General features: G+C 39.7%; 1 protein-coding gene across 2 annotated transcripts; it reads left to right on the top strand.

Moving 5' to 3' along the window:
- Positions 1–1,067: 1,067 nt before the first annotated feature.
- LOC130641419 (uncharacterized) lies at positions 1,068–5,352 on the top strand. Of its 2 annotated transcripts, XM_057448218.1 has the most exons (10): positions 1,068–1,527; positions 1,622–3,019; positions 3,095–3,258; positions 3,348–3,422; positions 3,509–3,663; positions 3,738–3,843; positions 3,924–4,029; positions 4,118–4,209; positions 4,394–4,540; positions 4,735–5,352. In XM_057448218.1, the coding sequence occupies exons 2-10, from the start codon at positions 2,950–2,952 to the stop codon at positions 5,053–5,055; spliced, it is 1,236 nt and encodes a 411-aa protein (XP_057304201.1). In that variant the 5' UTR covers positions 1,068–1,527; positions 1,622–2,949; the 3' UTR covers positions 5,056–5,352. The 2 variants fall into 2 exon arrangements, with proteins under 2 accessions (XP_057304201.1, XP_057304200.1); XM_057448217.1 differs by having other exon boundaries at positions 1,068–3,019.
- Positions 5,353–17,360: the final 12,008 nt, after the last annotated feature.

Below are 17,360 nucleotides of genomic sequence, written 5' to 3'. Positions count from 1 at the left end.
ACTATCTACGACAAAATCCAGTAGTTTCAATCCACTTGAGTATAGGTACAGCCAATACACCAATTTTTACTATTATATTTAGTGTGTGACGACCAACAAAGAGAAGACGGAGACAAACAAAATCCAGAAAGTAAGTGCGCCATTTTAAAAATAAATTTTGATGTTCGATTACTTGACGTCATCGAAGAATCTTAAACTGCATTTATTTGTATTACAGAGTTACATGACACAATCGCATGTGTGTAAAATGTTTTTCTTTAGGTCACACTGAGGCTGTAGAACTAATGAATGGTATTGAAAACGAAGGTAACCATAAACTATCTACGACAAAATCCAGTAGTTTCAATCCACTTGAGTATAGGTACAGCCAATACACCAATTTTTACTATTATATTTAGTGTGTGACGACCAACAAAGAGAAGACAGAGACAAACAAAATCCAGAAAGTAAGTGCGCCATTTTAAAAATAAATTTTGATGTTCGATTACTTGACGTCATCGAAGAATCTTAAACTGCATTTATTTGTATTACAGAGTTACATGACACAATCGCATGTGTGTAAAATGTTTTTCTTTAGGTCACACTGAGGCTGTAGAACTAATGAATGGTATTGAAAACGAAGGTAACCATAAACTATCTACGACAAAATCCAGTAGTTTCAATCCACTTTAGTATAGGTACAGCCAATACACCAATTTTTACTATTATATTTAGTGTGTGACGACCAACAAAGAGAAGACAGAGATACACAAAATCCAGAAAGTAAGTGCGCCATTTTATAAATTAATTTTAATGTTCAACTAATTGATGTCATTGAAAAATCAGTGTAGAGTTAAAAGATTAAAATATTAATCGTTATCTGCATCAGGAAAACCGGGTTGCGTGCTTACAGAGGTGAACGCGATCAGGTAAAGTCAACACGTTCCAAAATATTGTATCTCAGAATAATGCTTCATTTTGTACTTATAAAAAGAACACCACAAAGGCACGCTGTTTATATGAAAAATACCGTATCAAAATATTGGGGCTTCTAATCAAATAGAATCCCTGGTGTTGTGATAACTTTGCGGTTGGTCCAAAGAGCTCCCTCTACTTGGATGCTATCTTTGGGTCCCAGACAGAGAAGAAGACGGCGAGAATTTAATTATAGACTAACCGTTACCCCGTGGTTAAATGCACCTGAATTCGCGCCCGTCGTATATTTTTTTTGCATCCATATTTCGTAAATTTTGATTGCCTGTTAACATGAAGTAATTAAATTACTTGGGCAGGATTATTACTAAGAAACTAATTTTGCGGTAAATTAAGAAGCTATCGCTATTCAGTACTGCTTCGACTTGCGCACAAATTAACAGTTGAGATACGGCTACTATTATAAAGACATATCCAGTTTGACTATATTTTCCAAAAACGACAACTCTGTGTTTTATTTGTTACAGTGGTATAACACTTTCACATTTGCATAAATCATATTTTCTTCAGGTGATGGTGATTCCGTAATAATTGTGGATGGTGTTGAAGATGGAGGTAACCAGAAATTATTTACGTCTGAGGTTGGCACTATTAAGGTAATTAAGTATGGATGCAGGGTATTATACCAATTGTTTGTTATTCTTTTTAGTGTGTGACGACCGACAAAGAGAGGACAGAGACTCACAAAATGCAGAAAGTAAGTGCACCATTTTATGAATAAATTTTGATAATCAATAATAATAATGATAATAATATTACGCTAGTCCTCGCTTGAGTTTCTATAAGATGGATATACTTTATAAGCGATCAATTTACATTTATTAATTGTTGAGAAAAAAATATAATATTTGTTCTCTTTAGACGCTAACGATTCCATAAAATTCGTTATTAATAACGATAGAAAAGGTAACAGCATTATCGTTTGCGCAATTTTGATGTGTTTGTGTCATTTTAGGTATGCACGCGAATGTCTCAGTTTATTGAAAATGTAGTTTGGATCAATTTATATCTTGTTGCTTCTAGGATATACGACAACTGGTGATAATGAGTGTAAGTGCTTCGGATACAACTCTTCGAAAATTTTACTGAAATATTTGTACATTAATCTACCAAGGGAATGAAGGGGTGGACAAGAATAACTATAAAATTTTTTACGGAATTTGAAATGGATCGTACATGGAGCATTTTGTGAAAGTATTTGAAAAAAGACAAAAACAAACTAAAGGATATAAGGAACAATGTTTCTCATAGTTAATCAAAGTTATGTCGGTTATTAACCTACTTTTTGATTCCAGTGACAGAGTGCAACATTTTTAACATCGAAATGAATCAATTATCCGATAGTACAATTACCAACTACTTCGGTGAGTACTGTAATTGATTAAAATAAATGACTCTGTTTTGTCCTTACTACGTACGCTGGCCTTTGGATGCGGAACTGGTTCTTATTAAAACAGGATGACCTATTTAAAGAGTGCGTTTGCAGTTAGGACAGGTAAAATATTGACAAAAGACTGTCGCACTTTCAAAAAAACTGTGTCATAAGATGGGACAGGCCTAACTGCGAAAAAGGGCTCTAACCCTTTCAAAAAAGACGCTAAAAATTTACCTACGTGAAAAAAATGACGTAAGATAAAAATCAAAGTAAAAGGTACCTAGCTAGATTAATACAAACCATACTGTGGTTGTTAACTTTGTCGCCAGATATTAAAAAACACCGAACTCACAAACTCCTGTGGGGATGTCACAAGTTAGCCATGGCCCGTCAAGCGCAGTGTGTTTAAAAATGGGCAGTCCGTTTATAGACGCGTCGTGTCTTAAGTTGGGTCAGAATAATTTTATTTGAGCTCTTATCATTGTTTACTTTGAATTTGTTTTTTTAGATAAAAATGACCAGAGAAGAGGTAACAATTATAACACACGTAGACTTGACAAATAATAGTTTGAAAGTATATTATCTATGTTACAAGTATAACAATGACATTATCTATTTGTTTACTAGCAAACGAAATTAGCAAGTGTTGTGTAAATGCTAGTACAAGTGAAAGTAAGTCCATCATATTTTTCTATAGATCAGTTCTAAGCTTGTAAAAATGTACCTTACTTTTCAATTGGCATATAGTTTTGGCGAAGTTGAGAGCGCAACCTGAAAATAATATCATACTGTCCATGCTGGGTTCTAAAACAAAAATTCGAACCTACCAACTGAAAGAAACATTGGAGGATAGCGTTGGAGACGATGTTATATTCGAGTATTTGAAGATAGTGGCAACAAGTATGAATGATGTAAGGAAATATTTGCAGCCTATATGCTTTTTTTTAATTGGATAATAAGGCTAAATTTAAAATTAGCTCTGGAATTTTAATGGTTTCAGAAAAACATTAAAGTTACTTCGCCCGGAGAATTGATAACAGATGAAACATATCTGCCAAAGGGCACGCAAAATATCGTACGTATTAATTTATTGTCTGATATACTAACGATCGTATTAGCGAGGTGCCTTGACTTTTATATTTTCTCACGAAAATGTTTCAGGAAGAACTGATGGCGCTCGATCTGTTGATCTCGTGTAATGTTCACAACTATCACTGGACACTAACAGCGGTTTTCCCCAAACAAAAAATGATTTCCCATCTTAATCCTATGGGTGAAGAAGTTAGCGCGTTAAATGGCGTGCTAAATAAATGGAAGTAAGTTCACCAGACGGTATATCCTATCAATATTTTAACAAATTTCTAAATTTTTAACTCATGGTTTTGTTTAGTGCCTATCTGGAAAGGAAATACGGGCTAAAGGAAATATGGCCTCTGCAAACGATTCCTCACGCAAAACAACAAGACAGCGTATCTTGTGGGATATTTTGCGCAAAGGTAAATAAAGTTACTGTGATAATTCTTAAGGACGTTATGTGAATTTCGTAAATAAAAAAGTTAAATTTGGCTGTATTTAGTTTGCTGAGTGTATTATGAGCAATCAGAAAATCCCCGTTGAATTTACCAAAAACGAAGTCATCGAGTTTCGAAATGACATTGTGAGAAAATTGCTTCAAGAGGGAGGTACCAAGCATCAATTTTTAAACGTTTAATGACTAGAGCATATTTCCATTTTTAATGTAGCTACTTTAATAAATTGGTTTTGGTTTAGAAAAAGATGAGACCTGGCATTTAAAGTTTTGCAGACTGTGTGGATCCCTTGATGGTCCAAAAAAGAACAAGGGTCAAACAACGGATCGTTGGGTACATATCTATATTATAATCGCCGACCACCTGTCTCTCTGTAAGCCAACGGTAGCTGTGATTAGCGAAGGGCGTGGCACTGGCTTGCGACTAGTACACATAAATTAAATATTTTTTATTAAAAGTGTGTACAAACTTGTTAATATTGGTTTTCCAGTTTTAGTTTACAGTATTTTCCTTGTAGGTCCGATGCGACAACTGCATTCCCCAACGTTGGTATCACGTTCTTTGCACCAACGTTGTCATTAATGAAGAAGGCAACAATCCGTTTTCGTGTAAAGATTTAGTCAATATTCATACTTTGGAGACGCCAAATGCAACTAAGGCACACGTAAGTTGATTCTAATGTAAGATTGTAAATGTCTCAGCATTGATACCTCTCTGAACTGTGAAGCGTCAACTTTGGCTTTAGTTAGTTATGATAAGAAACTGAGTTACTTATTCTTTGGATTCTCATAAATGTGATACCATAGTTTGCGAACTTATGCAAGAAAGTTTTAAAAAAAGTTATGGTGTCTAATTTAGGTCCCAGTTACATTAGCCGAAAAAGGAATAATAAAACTCAAGAAACGCACAAAGCGTATTAAAAAATGTCATGGTTGTGGCTTAGAATTTAAGAGAGAAATCGTTTACCCCGACAATTTTTGCCTTGTCACAATGCTGGAACGCTTAATCCGTGGGGAAAAGGCTCCAAGTGGTGTGAAAAAAATGACAACCGTACATTTTCACGTAAGAAAAGAATGTTTACGGAAAAAGAAGCTGGAGCCCCGTGTGTTTTTACCGGATCATATCAATGTGACCGAAGAACAAAAAAAGATATATAAAAAAGACGGCATATGTATGTAATATTTGTGTGTTTTTACAAGAAATTCATCTTTTTCATTTACTTATCTGCGTAACGCTTTGTTATATGTTCTTTGTGTTAGAAATAGAAAAAGCAATCATTAAGTATAGAAAGGGGGTTAAAGAGTTTATATTTATCAGTTCATTGTCAATTGTAGAAAGATCATTTTATTCACGGAGTTTGTATCACCCCTTAATGAAAAAAGAAAGCTATGGCCCGATAAATAATATATTGTACTGTCGCTATTTACTATATAGCGTAGCTAGGAAAATCGTTTTGACAAATTCTATATAATGTTCTAAGGGGGCAGAATATTCTACGCCGCTTAGAATATACTGCCCCCCCCCTACCCGTTTTTCCAGGTATATTGCACAAACAATTTCTTTTGTGAATGGATTGAACGTACTCCACTTGAGGAACATTTTGCGCCATTAGTGGATATGTGAAAACTTCATCTTCATGTAATTTACAGGGGGGGGGGGGAGAATATTCTAAGGGCGCAGAATATTCTACGCCGCTTAGAATATACTGCCCCCCCCCCCTAAGCGGTGTAGAATATTCTGCCCCCTTAGAATATTCTGCCCCCCCCGTGTAAATTACATGAAGATGAAACTTTCACATATCCACTAATGGCTCAAAACATTCCTCTAGTGGAGTACGTTCAATCCATACACAAAAGAAATTGTTTGTGCAACGTGCCTGGGAAAACAGCCAGAGGGCAATATATTCTAGGCGGCGTAGATTATTCTCCACCCTTAGAGTATTCTGCCCCCTGTAAATTACATGAAGATGAAACTTTCACATATCCACTGATGGCTCTAAATCTTCCTCTAGTGGAGTACGTTCAATCCATACACAAAAAAAATTGTTTGCGCAATATGCCTGGAAAAACTGCCAGGGTGGGCAGTATATTCTAAGTGGCGTTGAATATTCTGCCCCCTTAGAATATTCTGCCCCCCCTGTAAATTACATGAAGATGAAACTTTCACATATGCACTAATGGCTCAAAATGTTCCTCTAGTGGAGTACGTTCAATCCATACACAAAAGAAATTGTTTGTGCAATATGGCTGGAAAAACGGCTAGGGGGGGGCAGTATATTCTAAGCGGCGTAGAATATTCTGCCCCCTTAGAATATTCTGCCCCACTGTAAATTACATGAAGATGAAACTTTCACATATCCACTAATGGCTCAAAATGTTCCTCTAGTGGAGTACGTTCAATCCATACACAAAAGAAATTGTTTGTGCAATATACCTGGAAAAACGGCTAGGGGGGGCAGTATATTCTAAGCGGCGTAGAATATTCTGCCCCCTTAGAATATTCTGCGCCCCCCTGTAAATTACATGAAGATGAAACTTTCACATATGCATTAATGGCTCAAAATGTTCCTCTAGTGGAGTACGTTCAATCCATACACAAGAGAAATTGTTTGTGCAATATGGCTGGAAAAACGGGTAGGGGGGGGCAGTATAATCTAAGCGGCGTAGAATATTCTGCCCCCTTAGAATATTCTGCCCCCCCTGTAAATTACATGAAGATGAAACTTTCACATATCTACTAATGGCTCAAAATGTTCCTCAAGTGGAGTACGTTCAATCCATACACAAAAGAAAATGTTTGTGCAATATGCCTGGAAAAACGTCTAGGGGGGGCAGTATATTCTAAGCCGGGTAGAATATTTTGCCCCCTTAGAATATTCTGCCCCCCCGTGTAAATTACATGAAGATGAAACTTTCACATATCCACTAATGGCTCAAAATGTTCCTCTAGTGGAGTACGTTCAATCCATACACAAAAGAAGTTGTTTGTGCAATATGGCTGGAAAAACGGTTAGGGGGGGGGGGGGGCAGTATAATCTAAGCGGCGTAGAATATTCTGCCCCCTTAGAATATTCTGCCCCCCCCTGTAAATTACATGAAGATGAAACTTTCACTTATCCACTAATGGCTCAAAATGTTCCTCTAGTGGAGTACTTTCAATCCATACACAAAAGAATTTGTTTGTGCAATATGGCTGGAAAAACGGCTAGGGGGGGCAGTATATTCTAAGCGGCGTAGAATATTCTGCCCCTTAGAATGTTCTGCCCCCCCTGTAAATTACATGAAGATGAAACTTTCACATATCCACTAATGGCTCAAAATGTTCCTCTAGTGGAGTACGTTCAATCCATACACAAAAGAAATTGTTTGTGCAATATACCTGGAAAAACGGCTAGGCGGGGCAGTATATTCTAAGCGGCGTAGAATATTCTGCCCCCTTAGAATATTGCGCCCCCCTGAAACTTACATGAAGATGAAACTTTCACATATGCACTAATCGCTCAAAATGTTCCTCTAGTGGAGTACGTTCAATCCATACACAAGAGAAATTGTTAGTGCAATATGGCTGGAAAAACGGGTAGGGGGGGGGGGGGGGCAGTATATTCTAAGCGGCGTAGAATATTCTGCCCCCTTAGAATATTCTGCCCCCCCCCCCCCCTGTAAATTACATGAAGATGAAACTTCCACATATCTACTAATGGCTCAAAATGTTCCTCAAGTGGAGTACGTTCAATCCATACACAAAAGAAATTGTTTGTGCAATATGCCTGGAAAAACGGCTAGGTGGGGCAGTTTATTCTAAGCGGCGTAGAATATTCTGCCCCCTTAGAATATTCTGCCCCCCCTGTAAATTACACGAAGATGAAACTTTCACATATCCACTAATGGCTCAAAATGTTCCTCTAGTGGAGTACGTTCAATCCATACACAAAAGAAATTGTTTGTGCAATATGCCTGGAAAAACGGCTAGGGGGGCAGTATATTCTAAGCGGGGTAGAATATTCTGCCCCCTTAAAATATTCTGCCCCCCCTGTAAATTACATAAAGATGAAACTTTCACATATGCCCTAATGGCTCAAAATGTTCCTCAAGTGGAGTACGTTCAATCCATGCACAAAAGAAATTGTTTGTGCAATATACCTGGAAAAACGGCTAGGCGGGGCAGTATATTCTAAGCGGCGTAGAATATTCTGCCCCCTTAGAATATTGCGCCCCCCTGAAACTTACATGAAGATGAAACTTTCACATATGCACTAATCGCTCAAAATGTTCCTCTAGTGGAGTACGTTCAATCCATACACAAGAGAAATTGTTAGTGCAATATGGCTGGAAAAACGGGTAGGGGGGGGGGGGGGGCAGTATATTCTAAGCGGCGTAGAATATTCTGCCCCCTTAGAATATTCTGCCCCCCCCCCCTGTAAATTACATGAAGATGAAACTTCCACATATCTACTAATGGCTCAAAATGTTCCTCAAGTGGAGTACGTTCAATCCATACACAAAAGAAATTGTTTGTGCAATATGCCTGGAAAAACGGCTAGGTGGGGCAGTTTATTCTAAGCGGCGTAGAATATTCTGCCCCCTTAGAATATTCTGCCCCCCCTGTAAATTACACGAAGATGAAACTTTCACATATCCACTAATGGCTCAAAATGTTCCTCTAGTGGAGTACGTTCAATCCATACACAAAAGAAATTGTTTGTGCAATATGCCTGGAAAAACGGCTAGGGGGGCAGTATATTCTAAGCGGGGTAGAATATTCTGCCCCCTTAAAATATTCTGCCCCCCCTGTAAATTACATAAAGATGAAACTTTCACATATGCCCTAATGGCTCAAAATGTTCCTCAAGTGGAGTACGTTCAATCCATGCACAAAAGAAATTGTTTGTGCAATATGCCTGGAAAAACGGCTAGGGGGGGCAGTATATTCTAAGCCGGGTAGAATATTTTGCCCCCTTAGAATATTCTGCCCCCCCCGTGTAAATTACATGAAGATGAAACTTTCACATATCCACTAATGGCTCAAAATGTTCCTCTAGTGGAGTACGTTCAATCCATACACAAAAGAAATTGTTTGTGCAAAGTGCCTGGGAAAACAGCCAGGGGGCAATATATTCTAGGCGGCGTAGATTATTCTCCACCCTTAGAATATTCTGCCCCCCTGTAAATTACATGAAGATGAAACTTTCACATATCTACTAATGGCCTCAAAATTTTCCTCAAGTGGAGTACGTTCAATCCATAGACAAAAGAATTTGTTTGTGCAACGTGCCTGGGAAAACAGCCAGGGGGCAATATATTCTAGGCGGCGTTGATTATTCTCCACCCTTAGAATATTCTGCCCCCCTGTAAATTACATGAAGATGAAACTTTCACATATCCACTGATGGCTCAAAATCTTCCTCTAGTGGAGTACGTTCCATCCATACACAAAAAAAATTGTTTGCGCAATATGCCTGGAAAAACGGCCAGGGTGGGCAGTATATTTTAAGTGGCGTAGAATGTTCTGCCCCCTTAGAATATTCTGCCCCCCCCCCTGTAAATTACATGAAGATGAAACTTTCACATACGCACTAATGGCTCAAAATGTTCCTCTAGTGGAGTACGTTCAATCCATACACAAAAGAAATTGTTTGTGCAATATACCTGGAAAAACGGCTAGGCGGGGCAGTATATTCTAAGCGGCGTAGAATATTCTGCCCCCTTAGAATATTCTGCCCCCCCCCTGTAAATTACATGAAGATGAAACTTCCACATATCTACTAATGGCTCAAAATGTTCCTCAAGTGGAGTACGTTCAATCCATACACAAAAGAAATTGTTTGTGCAATATGCCTGGAAAAACGGCTAGGTGGGGCAGTTTATTCTAAGCGGCGTAGAATATTCTGCCCCCTTAGAATATTCTGCCCCCCCTGTAAATTACATGAAGATGAAACTTTCACATATCCACTAATGGCTCAAAATGTTCCTCTAGTGGAGTACGTTCAATCCATACACAAAAGAAATTGTTTGTGCAATATGCCTGGAAAAACGGCTAGGGGGGCAGTATATTCTAAGCGGGGTAGAATATTCTGCCCCCTTAGAATATTCTGCCCCCCCGTGCAAATTACATGAAGATGAAACTTTCACATATGCACTAATGGCTCAAAATGTTCCTCTAGTGGAGTACGTTCAATCCATACACAAAAGAAATTGTTTATGCAATATGGCTGGAAAAACGGCTAGGGGGGGCAGTATATTCTAAGCGGCGTAGAATATTCTGCCCCTTAGAATGTTCTGCCCCCCCTGTAAATTACATGAAGATGAAACTTTCACATATCCACTAATGGCTCAAAATGTTCCTCTAGTGGAGTACGTTCAATCCATACACAAAAGAAATTGTTTGTGCAATATACCTGGAAAAACGGCTAGGCGGGGCAGTATATTCTGAGCGGCGTAGAATATTCTGCCCCCTTAGAATATTGCGCCCCCCTGTAAATTACATTAAGATGAAACTTTCACATATGCACTAATGGCTTAAAATGTTCCTCTAGTGGAGTACGTTCAATCCATACACAAGAGAAATTGTTAGTGCAATATGGCTGGAAAAACGGGTAGGGGGGGGGGGGGCAGTATATTCTAAGCGGCGTAGAATATTCTGCCCCCCTTAGAATATTCTGCCCCCCCCCCTGTAAATTACATGAAAATGAAACTTCCACATATCTACTAATGGCTCAAAATGTTCCTCAAGTGGAGTACGTTCAATCCATACACAAAAGAAATTGTTTGTGCAATATGCCTGGAAAAACGGCTAGGTGGGGCAGTTTATTCTAAGCGGCGTAGAATATTCTGCCCCCTTAGAATATTCTGCCCCCCCTGTAAATTACATGAAGATGAAACTTTCACATATGCACTAATGGCTCAAAATGTTCCTCTAGTGGAGTACTTTCAATCCATACACAAAAGAATTTGTTTGTGCAATATGGCTGGAAAAACGGCTAGGGGGGGCAGTATATTCTAAGCGGCGTAGAATATTCTGCCCCTTAGAATGTTCTGCCCCCCCCCCCTGTAAATTACATGAAGATGAAACTTTCACATATCCACTAATGGCTCAAAATGTTCCTCTAGTGGAGTACGTTCAATCCATACACAAAAGAAATTGTTTGTGCAATATACCTGGAAAAACGGCTAGGCGGGGCAGTATATTCTAAGCGGCGTAGAATATTCTGCCCCCTTAGAATATTGCGCCCCCCTGTAAATTACATGAAGATGAAACTTTCACATATGCACTAATGGCTCAAAATGTTCCTCTAGTGGAGTACGTTCAATCCATACACAAGAGAAATTGTTAGTGCAATATGGCTGGAAAAACGGGTAAGGGGGGGGGGCAGTATATTCTAAGCGGCGTAGAATATTCTGCCCCCTTAGAATATTCTGCCCCCCCTGTAAATTACATGAAGATGAAACTTCCACATATCTACTAATGGCTCAAATTGTTCCTCAAGTGGAGTACGTTCAATCCATACACAAAAGAAATTGTTTGTGCAATATGCCTGGAAAAACGGCTAGGTGGGGCAGTTTATTCTAAGCGGCGTAGAATATTCTGCCCCCTTAGAATATTCTGCCCCCCCCGTGCAAATTACATGAAGATGAAACTTTCACATATGCACTAATGGCTCAAAATGTTCCTCTAGTAGAGTACGTTCAATCCATACACAAAAGAAATTGTTTATGCAATATGGCTGGAAAAACGGCTAGGGGGGGCAGTATATTCTAAGCGGCGTAGAATATTCTGCCCCCTTAGAATATTGCGCCCCCCTGTAAATTACATGAAGATGAAACTTTCACATATCCACTAATGGCTCAAAATGTTCCTCTAGTGGAGTACTTTCAATCCATACACAAAAGAATCTGTTTGTGCAATATGGCTGGAAAAACGGCTAGGGGGGGCAGTATATTCTAAGCGGCGTAGAATATTCTGCCCCCTTAAAATATTCTGCCCCCCCTGTAAATTACATGAAGATGAAACTTTCACTTATCCACTAATGGCTCAAAATGTTCCTCTAGTGGAGTACGTTCAATCCATACACAAAAGAAATTGTTTGTGCAATATACGTGGAAAAACGGCTAGGGGGGCAGTATATTCTAAGCGGCGTAGAATATTCTGCCCCCTTAGAATATTGTGCCCCCCCCTGTAAATAACATGAAGATGAAACTTTCACATATGCATTAATGGCTCAAAATGTTCCTCTAGTGGAGTACGTTCAATCCATACACAAGAGAAATTGTTTGTGCAATATGGCTGGAAAAATGGGTAGGGGGGGGGGGCAGTATAATCTAAGCGGCGTAGAATATTCTGCCCCCTTAGAATATTCTGCCCCCCCCTGTAAATTACATGAAGATGAAACTTTCACATATCTACTAATGGCTTAAAATGTTCCTCAAGTGGAGTACGTTCAATCCATACACAAAAGAAATTGTTTGTGCAATATGCCTGGAAAAACGGCTAGGTGGGGCAGTTTATTCTAAGCGACGTAGAATATTCTGCCCCCTTAGAATATTCTGCCCCCCCCTGTAAATTACATGAAGATGAAACTTTCACATATCCACTAATGGCTCAAAATGTTCCTCTAGTGGAGTACGTTCAATCCATACACAAAAGAAATTGTTTGTGCAATATACCTGGAAAAACGGCTAGGCGGGGCAGTATATTCTAAGCGGCGTAGAATATTCTGCCCCCTTAGAATATTGCGCCCCCCTGTAAATTACATGAAGATGAAACTTTCACATATGCACTAATAGCTCAAAATGTTCCTCTAGTGGAGTACGTTCAATCCATACACAAGAGAAATTGTTAGTGCAATATGGCTGGAAAAACGGGTAGGGGGGGGGGGGGCAGTATATTCTAAGCGGCGTAGAATATTCTGCCCCCTTAGAATATTTTGCCCCCCCCCCCTGTAAATTACATGAAGATGAAACTTCCACATATCTACTAATGGCTCAAAATGTTCCTCAAGTGGAGTACGTTCAATCCATACACAAAAGAAATTGTTTGTGCAATATGCCTGGAAAAACGGCTAGGTGGGGCAGTTTATTCTAAGCGGCGTAGAATATTCTGCCCCCTTAGAATATTCTGCCCCCCCTGTAAATTACATGAAGATGAAACTTTCGCATATCCACTAATGGCTCAAAATGTTCCTCTAGTGGAGTACGTTCAATCCATACACAAAAGAAATTGTTTGTGCAATATGCCTGGAAAAACGGCTAGGGGGGCAGTATATTCTAAGCGGGGTAGAATATTCTGCCCCCTTAGAATATTCTGCCCCCCCGTGCAAATTACATGAAGATGAAACTTTCACATATGCACTAATGGCTCAAAATGTTCCTCTAGTGGAGTACGTTCAATCCATACACAAAAGAAATTGTTTGTGCAATATGGCTGGAAAAACAGCTAGGGGGGGGGCAGTATATTCTAAGCGGCGTAGAATATTCTGCCCCCTTAGAATATTCTGCCCCACTGTAAATTACATGAAGATGAAACTTTCACATATCCACTAATGGCTCAAAATGTTCCTCTAGTGGAGTACGTTCAATCCATACACAAAAGAAATTGTTTGTGCAATATACCTGGAGAAACGGCTAGGGGGGGCAGTATATTCTAAGCGGCGTAGAATATTCTGCCCCCTTAGAATATTCTGCCCCCCCCTGTAAATTACATGAAGATGAAACTTTCACATATGCATTAATGGCTCAAAATGTTCCTCTAGTGGAGTACGTTCAATCCATACACAAGAGAAATTGTTTGTGCAATATGGCTGGAAAAACGGGTAGGGGGGGGCAGTATAATCTAAGCGGCGTAGAATATTCTGCCCCCTTAGAATATTCTGCCCCCCCCCCTGTAAATTACATGAAGATGAAACTTTCACATATCTACTAATGGCTCAAAATGTTCCTCAAGTGGAGTACGTTCAATCCATACACAAAAGAAATTGTTTGTGCAATATGCCTGGAAAAACGTCTAGGGGGGGCAGTATATTCTAAGCCGGGTAGAATATTTTGCCCCCTTAGAATATTCTGCCCCCCCCCCCGTGTAAATTACATGAAGATGAAACTTTCACATATCCACTAATGGCTCAAAATGTTCCTCTAGTGGAGTACGTTCAATCCATACACAAAAGAAGTTGTTTGTGCAATATGGCTGGAAAAACGGTTAGGGGGGGGGGGGGGGGCAGTATAATCTAAGCGGCGTAGAATATTCTGCCCCCATAGAATATTCTGCCCCCTGTAAATTACATGAAGATGAAACTTTCACTTATCCACTAATGGCTCAAAATGTTCCTCTAGTGGAGTACTTTCAATCCATACACAAAAGAATTTGTTTGTGCAATATGGCTGGAAAAACGGCTAGGGGGGGCAGTATATTCTAAGCGGCGTAGAATATTCTGCCCCTTAGAATGTTCTGCCCCCCCTGTAAATTACATGAAGATGAAACTTTCACATATCCACTAATGGCTCAAAATGTTCCTCTAGTGGAGTACGTTCAATCCATACACAAAAGAAATTGTTTGTGCAATATGCCTGGAAAAACGGCTAGGTGGGGCAGTTTATTCTAAGCGGCGTAGAATATTCTGCCCCCTTAGAATATTCTGCCCCCCCTGTAAATTACACGAAGATGAAACTTTCACATATCCACTAATGGCTCAAAATGTTCCTCTAGTGGAGTAAGTTCAATCCATACACAAAAGAAATTGTTTGTGCAACATGCCTGGAAAAACGGCTAGGGGGGCAGTATATTCTAAGCGGGGTAGAATATTCTGCCCCCTTAAAATATTCTGCCCCCCCTGTAAATTACATGAAGATGAAACTTTCACATATGCCCTAATGGCTCAAAATGTTCCTCAAGTGGAGTACGTTCAATCCATACACAAAAGAAATTGTTTGTGCAATATGCCTGGAAAAACGGCTAGGGGGGGGCAGTATATTCTAAGCCGGGTAGAATATTTTGCCCCCTTAGAATATTCTGCCCCCCCGTGTAAATTACATGAAGATGAAACTTTCACATATCCACTAATGGCTCAAAATGTTCCTCTAGTGGAGTACGTTCAATCCATACACAAAAGAAATTGTTTGTGCAACGTGCCTGGGAAAACAGCCAGGGGGCAATATATTCTAGGCGGCGTAGATTATTCTCCACCCTTAGAATATTCTGCCCCCCTGTAAATTACATGAAGATGAAACTTTCACATATCTACTAATGGCCTCAAAATTTTCCTCAAGTGGAGTACGTTCAATCCATAGACAAAAGATTTTGTTTGTGCAACGTGCCTGGGAAAACAGCCAGGGGGCAATATATTCTAGGCGGCGTTGATTATTCTCCACCCTTAGAATATTCTGCCCCCCTGTAAATTACATGAAGATGAAACTTTCACATATCCACTGATGGCTCAAAATCTTCCTCTAGTGGAGTACGTTCAATCCATACACAAAAAAAATTGTTTGCGCAATATGCCTGGAAAAACGGCCAGGGTGGGCAGTATATTTTAAGTGGCGTAGAATGTTCTGCCCCCTTAGAATATTCTGCCCCCCCCCTGTAAATTACATGAAGATGAAACTTTCACATACGCACTAATGGCTCAAAATGTTCCTCTAGTGGAGTACGTTCAATCCATACACAAAAGAAATTGTTTGTGCAATATACCTGGAAAAACGGCTAGGCGGGGCAGTATATTCTAAGCGGCGTAGAATATTCTGCCCCCTTAGAATATTCTGCCCCCCCCTGTAAATTACATGAAGATGAAACTTCCACATATCTACTAATGGCTCAAAATGTTCCTCAAGTGGAGTACGTTCAATCCATACACAAAAGAAATTGTTTGTGCAATATGCCTGGAAAAACGGCTAGGTGGGGCAGTTTATTCTAAGCGGCGTAGAATATTCTGCCCCCTTAGAATATTCTGCCCCCCCTGTAAATTACACGAAGATGAAACTTTCACATATCCACTAATGGCTCAAAATGTTCCTCTAGTGGAGTACGTTCAATCCATACACAAAAGAAATTGTTTGTGCAATATGCCTGGAAAAACGGCTAGGGGGGCAGTATATTCTAAGCGGGGTAGAATATTCTGCCCCCTTAAAATATTCTGCCCCCCCTGTAAATTACATAAAGATGAAACTTTCACATATGCCCTAATGGCTCAAAATGTTCCTCAAGTGGAGTACGTTCAATCCATACACAAAAGAAATTGTTTGTGCAATATGCCTGGAAAAACGGCTAGGGGGGCAGTATATTCTAAGCCGGGTAGAATATTTTGCCCCCTTAGAATATTCTGCCCCCCCCCCGTGTAAATTACATGAAGATGAAACTTTCACATATCCACTAATGGCTCAAAATGTTCCTCGAGTGGAGTACGTTCAATCCATACACAAAAGAAATTGTTTGTGCAACGTGCCTGGGAAAACAGCCAGGGGGCAATATATTCTAGGCGGCGTAGATTATTCTCCACCCTTAGAATATTCTGCCCCCCTGTAAATTACATGAAGATGAAACTTTCACATATCTACTAATGGCCTCAAAATTTTCCTCAATTGGAGTACGTTCAATCCATAGACAAAAGAATTTGTTTGTGCAACGTGCCTGGGAAAATAGCCAGGGGGCAATATATTCTAGGCGGCGTTGATTATTCTCCACCCTTAGAATATTCTGCCCCCCTGTAAATTACATGAAGATGAAACTTTCACATATCCACTGATGGCTCAAAATCTTCCTCTAGTGGAGTACGTTCCATCCATACACAAAAAAAATTGTTTGCGCAATATGCCTGGAAAAACGGCCAGGGTGGGCAGTATATTTTAAGTGGCGTAGAATGTTCTGCCCCCTTAGAATATTCTGCCCCCCCCCCTGTAAATTACATGAAGATGAAACTTTCACATACGCACTAATGGCTCAAAATGTTCCTCTAGTGGAGTACGTTCAATCCATACACAAAAGAAATTGTTTGTGCAATATACCTGGAAAAACGGCTAGGCGGGGCAGTATATTCTAAGCGGCGTAGAATATTCTGCCCCCTTAGAATATTCTGCCCCCCCCTGTAAATTACATGAAGATGAAACTTCCACATATCTACTAATGGCTCAAAATGTTCCTCAAGTGGAGTACGTTCAATCCATACACAAAAGAAATTGTTTGTGCAATATGCCTGGAAAAACGGCTAGGTGGGGCAGTTTATTCTAAGCGGCGTAGAATATTCTGCCCCCTTAGAATATTCTGCCCCCCCTGTAAATTACATGAAGATGAAACTTTCACATATCCACTAATGGCTCAAAATGTTCCTCTAGTGGAGTACGTTCAATCCATACACAAAAGAAATTGTTTGTGCAATATGCCTGGAAAAACGGCTAGGGGGGCAGTATATTCTAAGCGGGGTAGAATATTCTGCCCCCTTAGAATATTCTGCCCCCCCGTGCAAATTACATGAAGATGAAACTTTCACATATGCACTAATGGCT

The sequence above is a fragment of the Hydractinia symbiolongicarpus genome, chromosome 4, assembly GCF_029227915.1.
Source record: "Hydractinia symbiolongicarpus strain clone_291-10 chromosome 4, HSymV2.1, whole genome shotgun sequence".
In the NCBI taxonomy this organism is placed as follows: domain Eukaryota; kingdom Metazoa; phylum Cnidaria; class Hydrozoa; order Anthoathecata; family Hydractiniidae; genus Hydractinia; species Hydractinia symbiolongicarpus.
The sequence above is the reverse complement of the archived record's forward strand: the minus strand, read 5'-3'. Positions and strand labels throughout refer to the sequence as shown.

Bases quoted from the DNA above. Each gene is read 5' to 3' on its own strand.
- LOC130641419 (XM_057448218.1), top strand. From the start codon at position 2,950: ATGACATTATCTATTTGTTTACTAGCAAACGAAATTAGCAAGTGTTGT. The intron at 3,259-3,347 runs GTAAGGAAATAT...TAATGGTTTCAG, and splicing joins TGGCAACAAGTATGAATGAT to AAAAACATTAAAGTTACTTC. The intron at 3,423-3,508 runs GTACGTATTAAT...AAAATGTTTCAG, and splicing joins CAAAGGGCACGCAAAATATC to GAAGAACTGATGGCGCTCGA.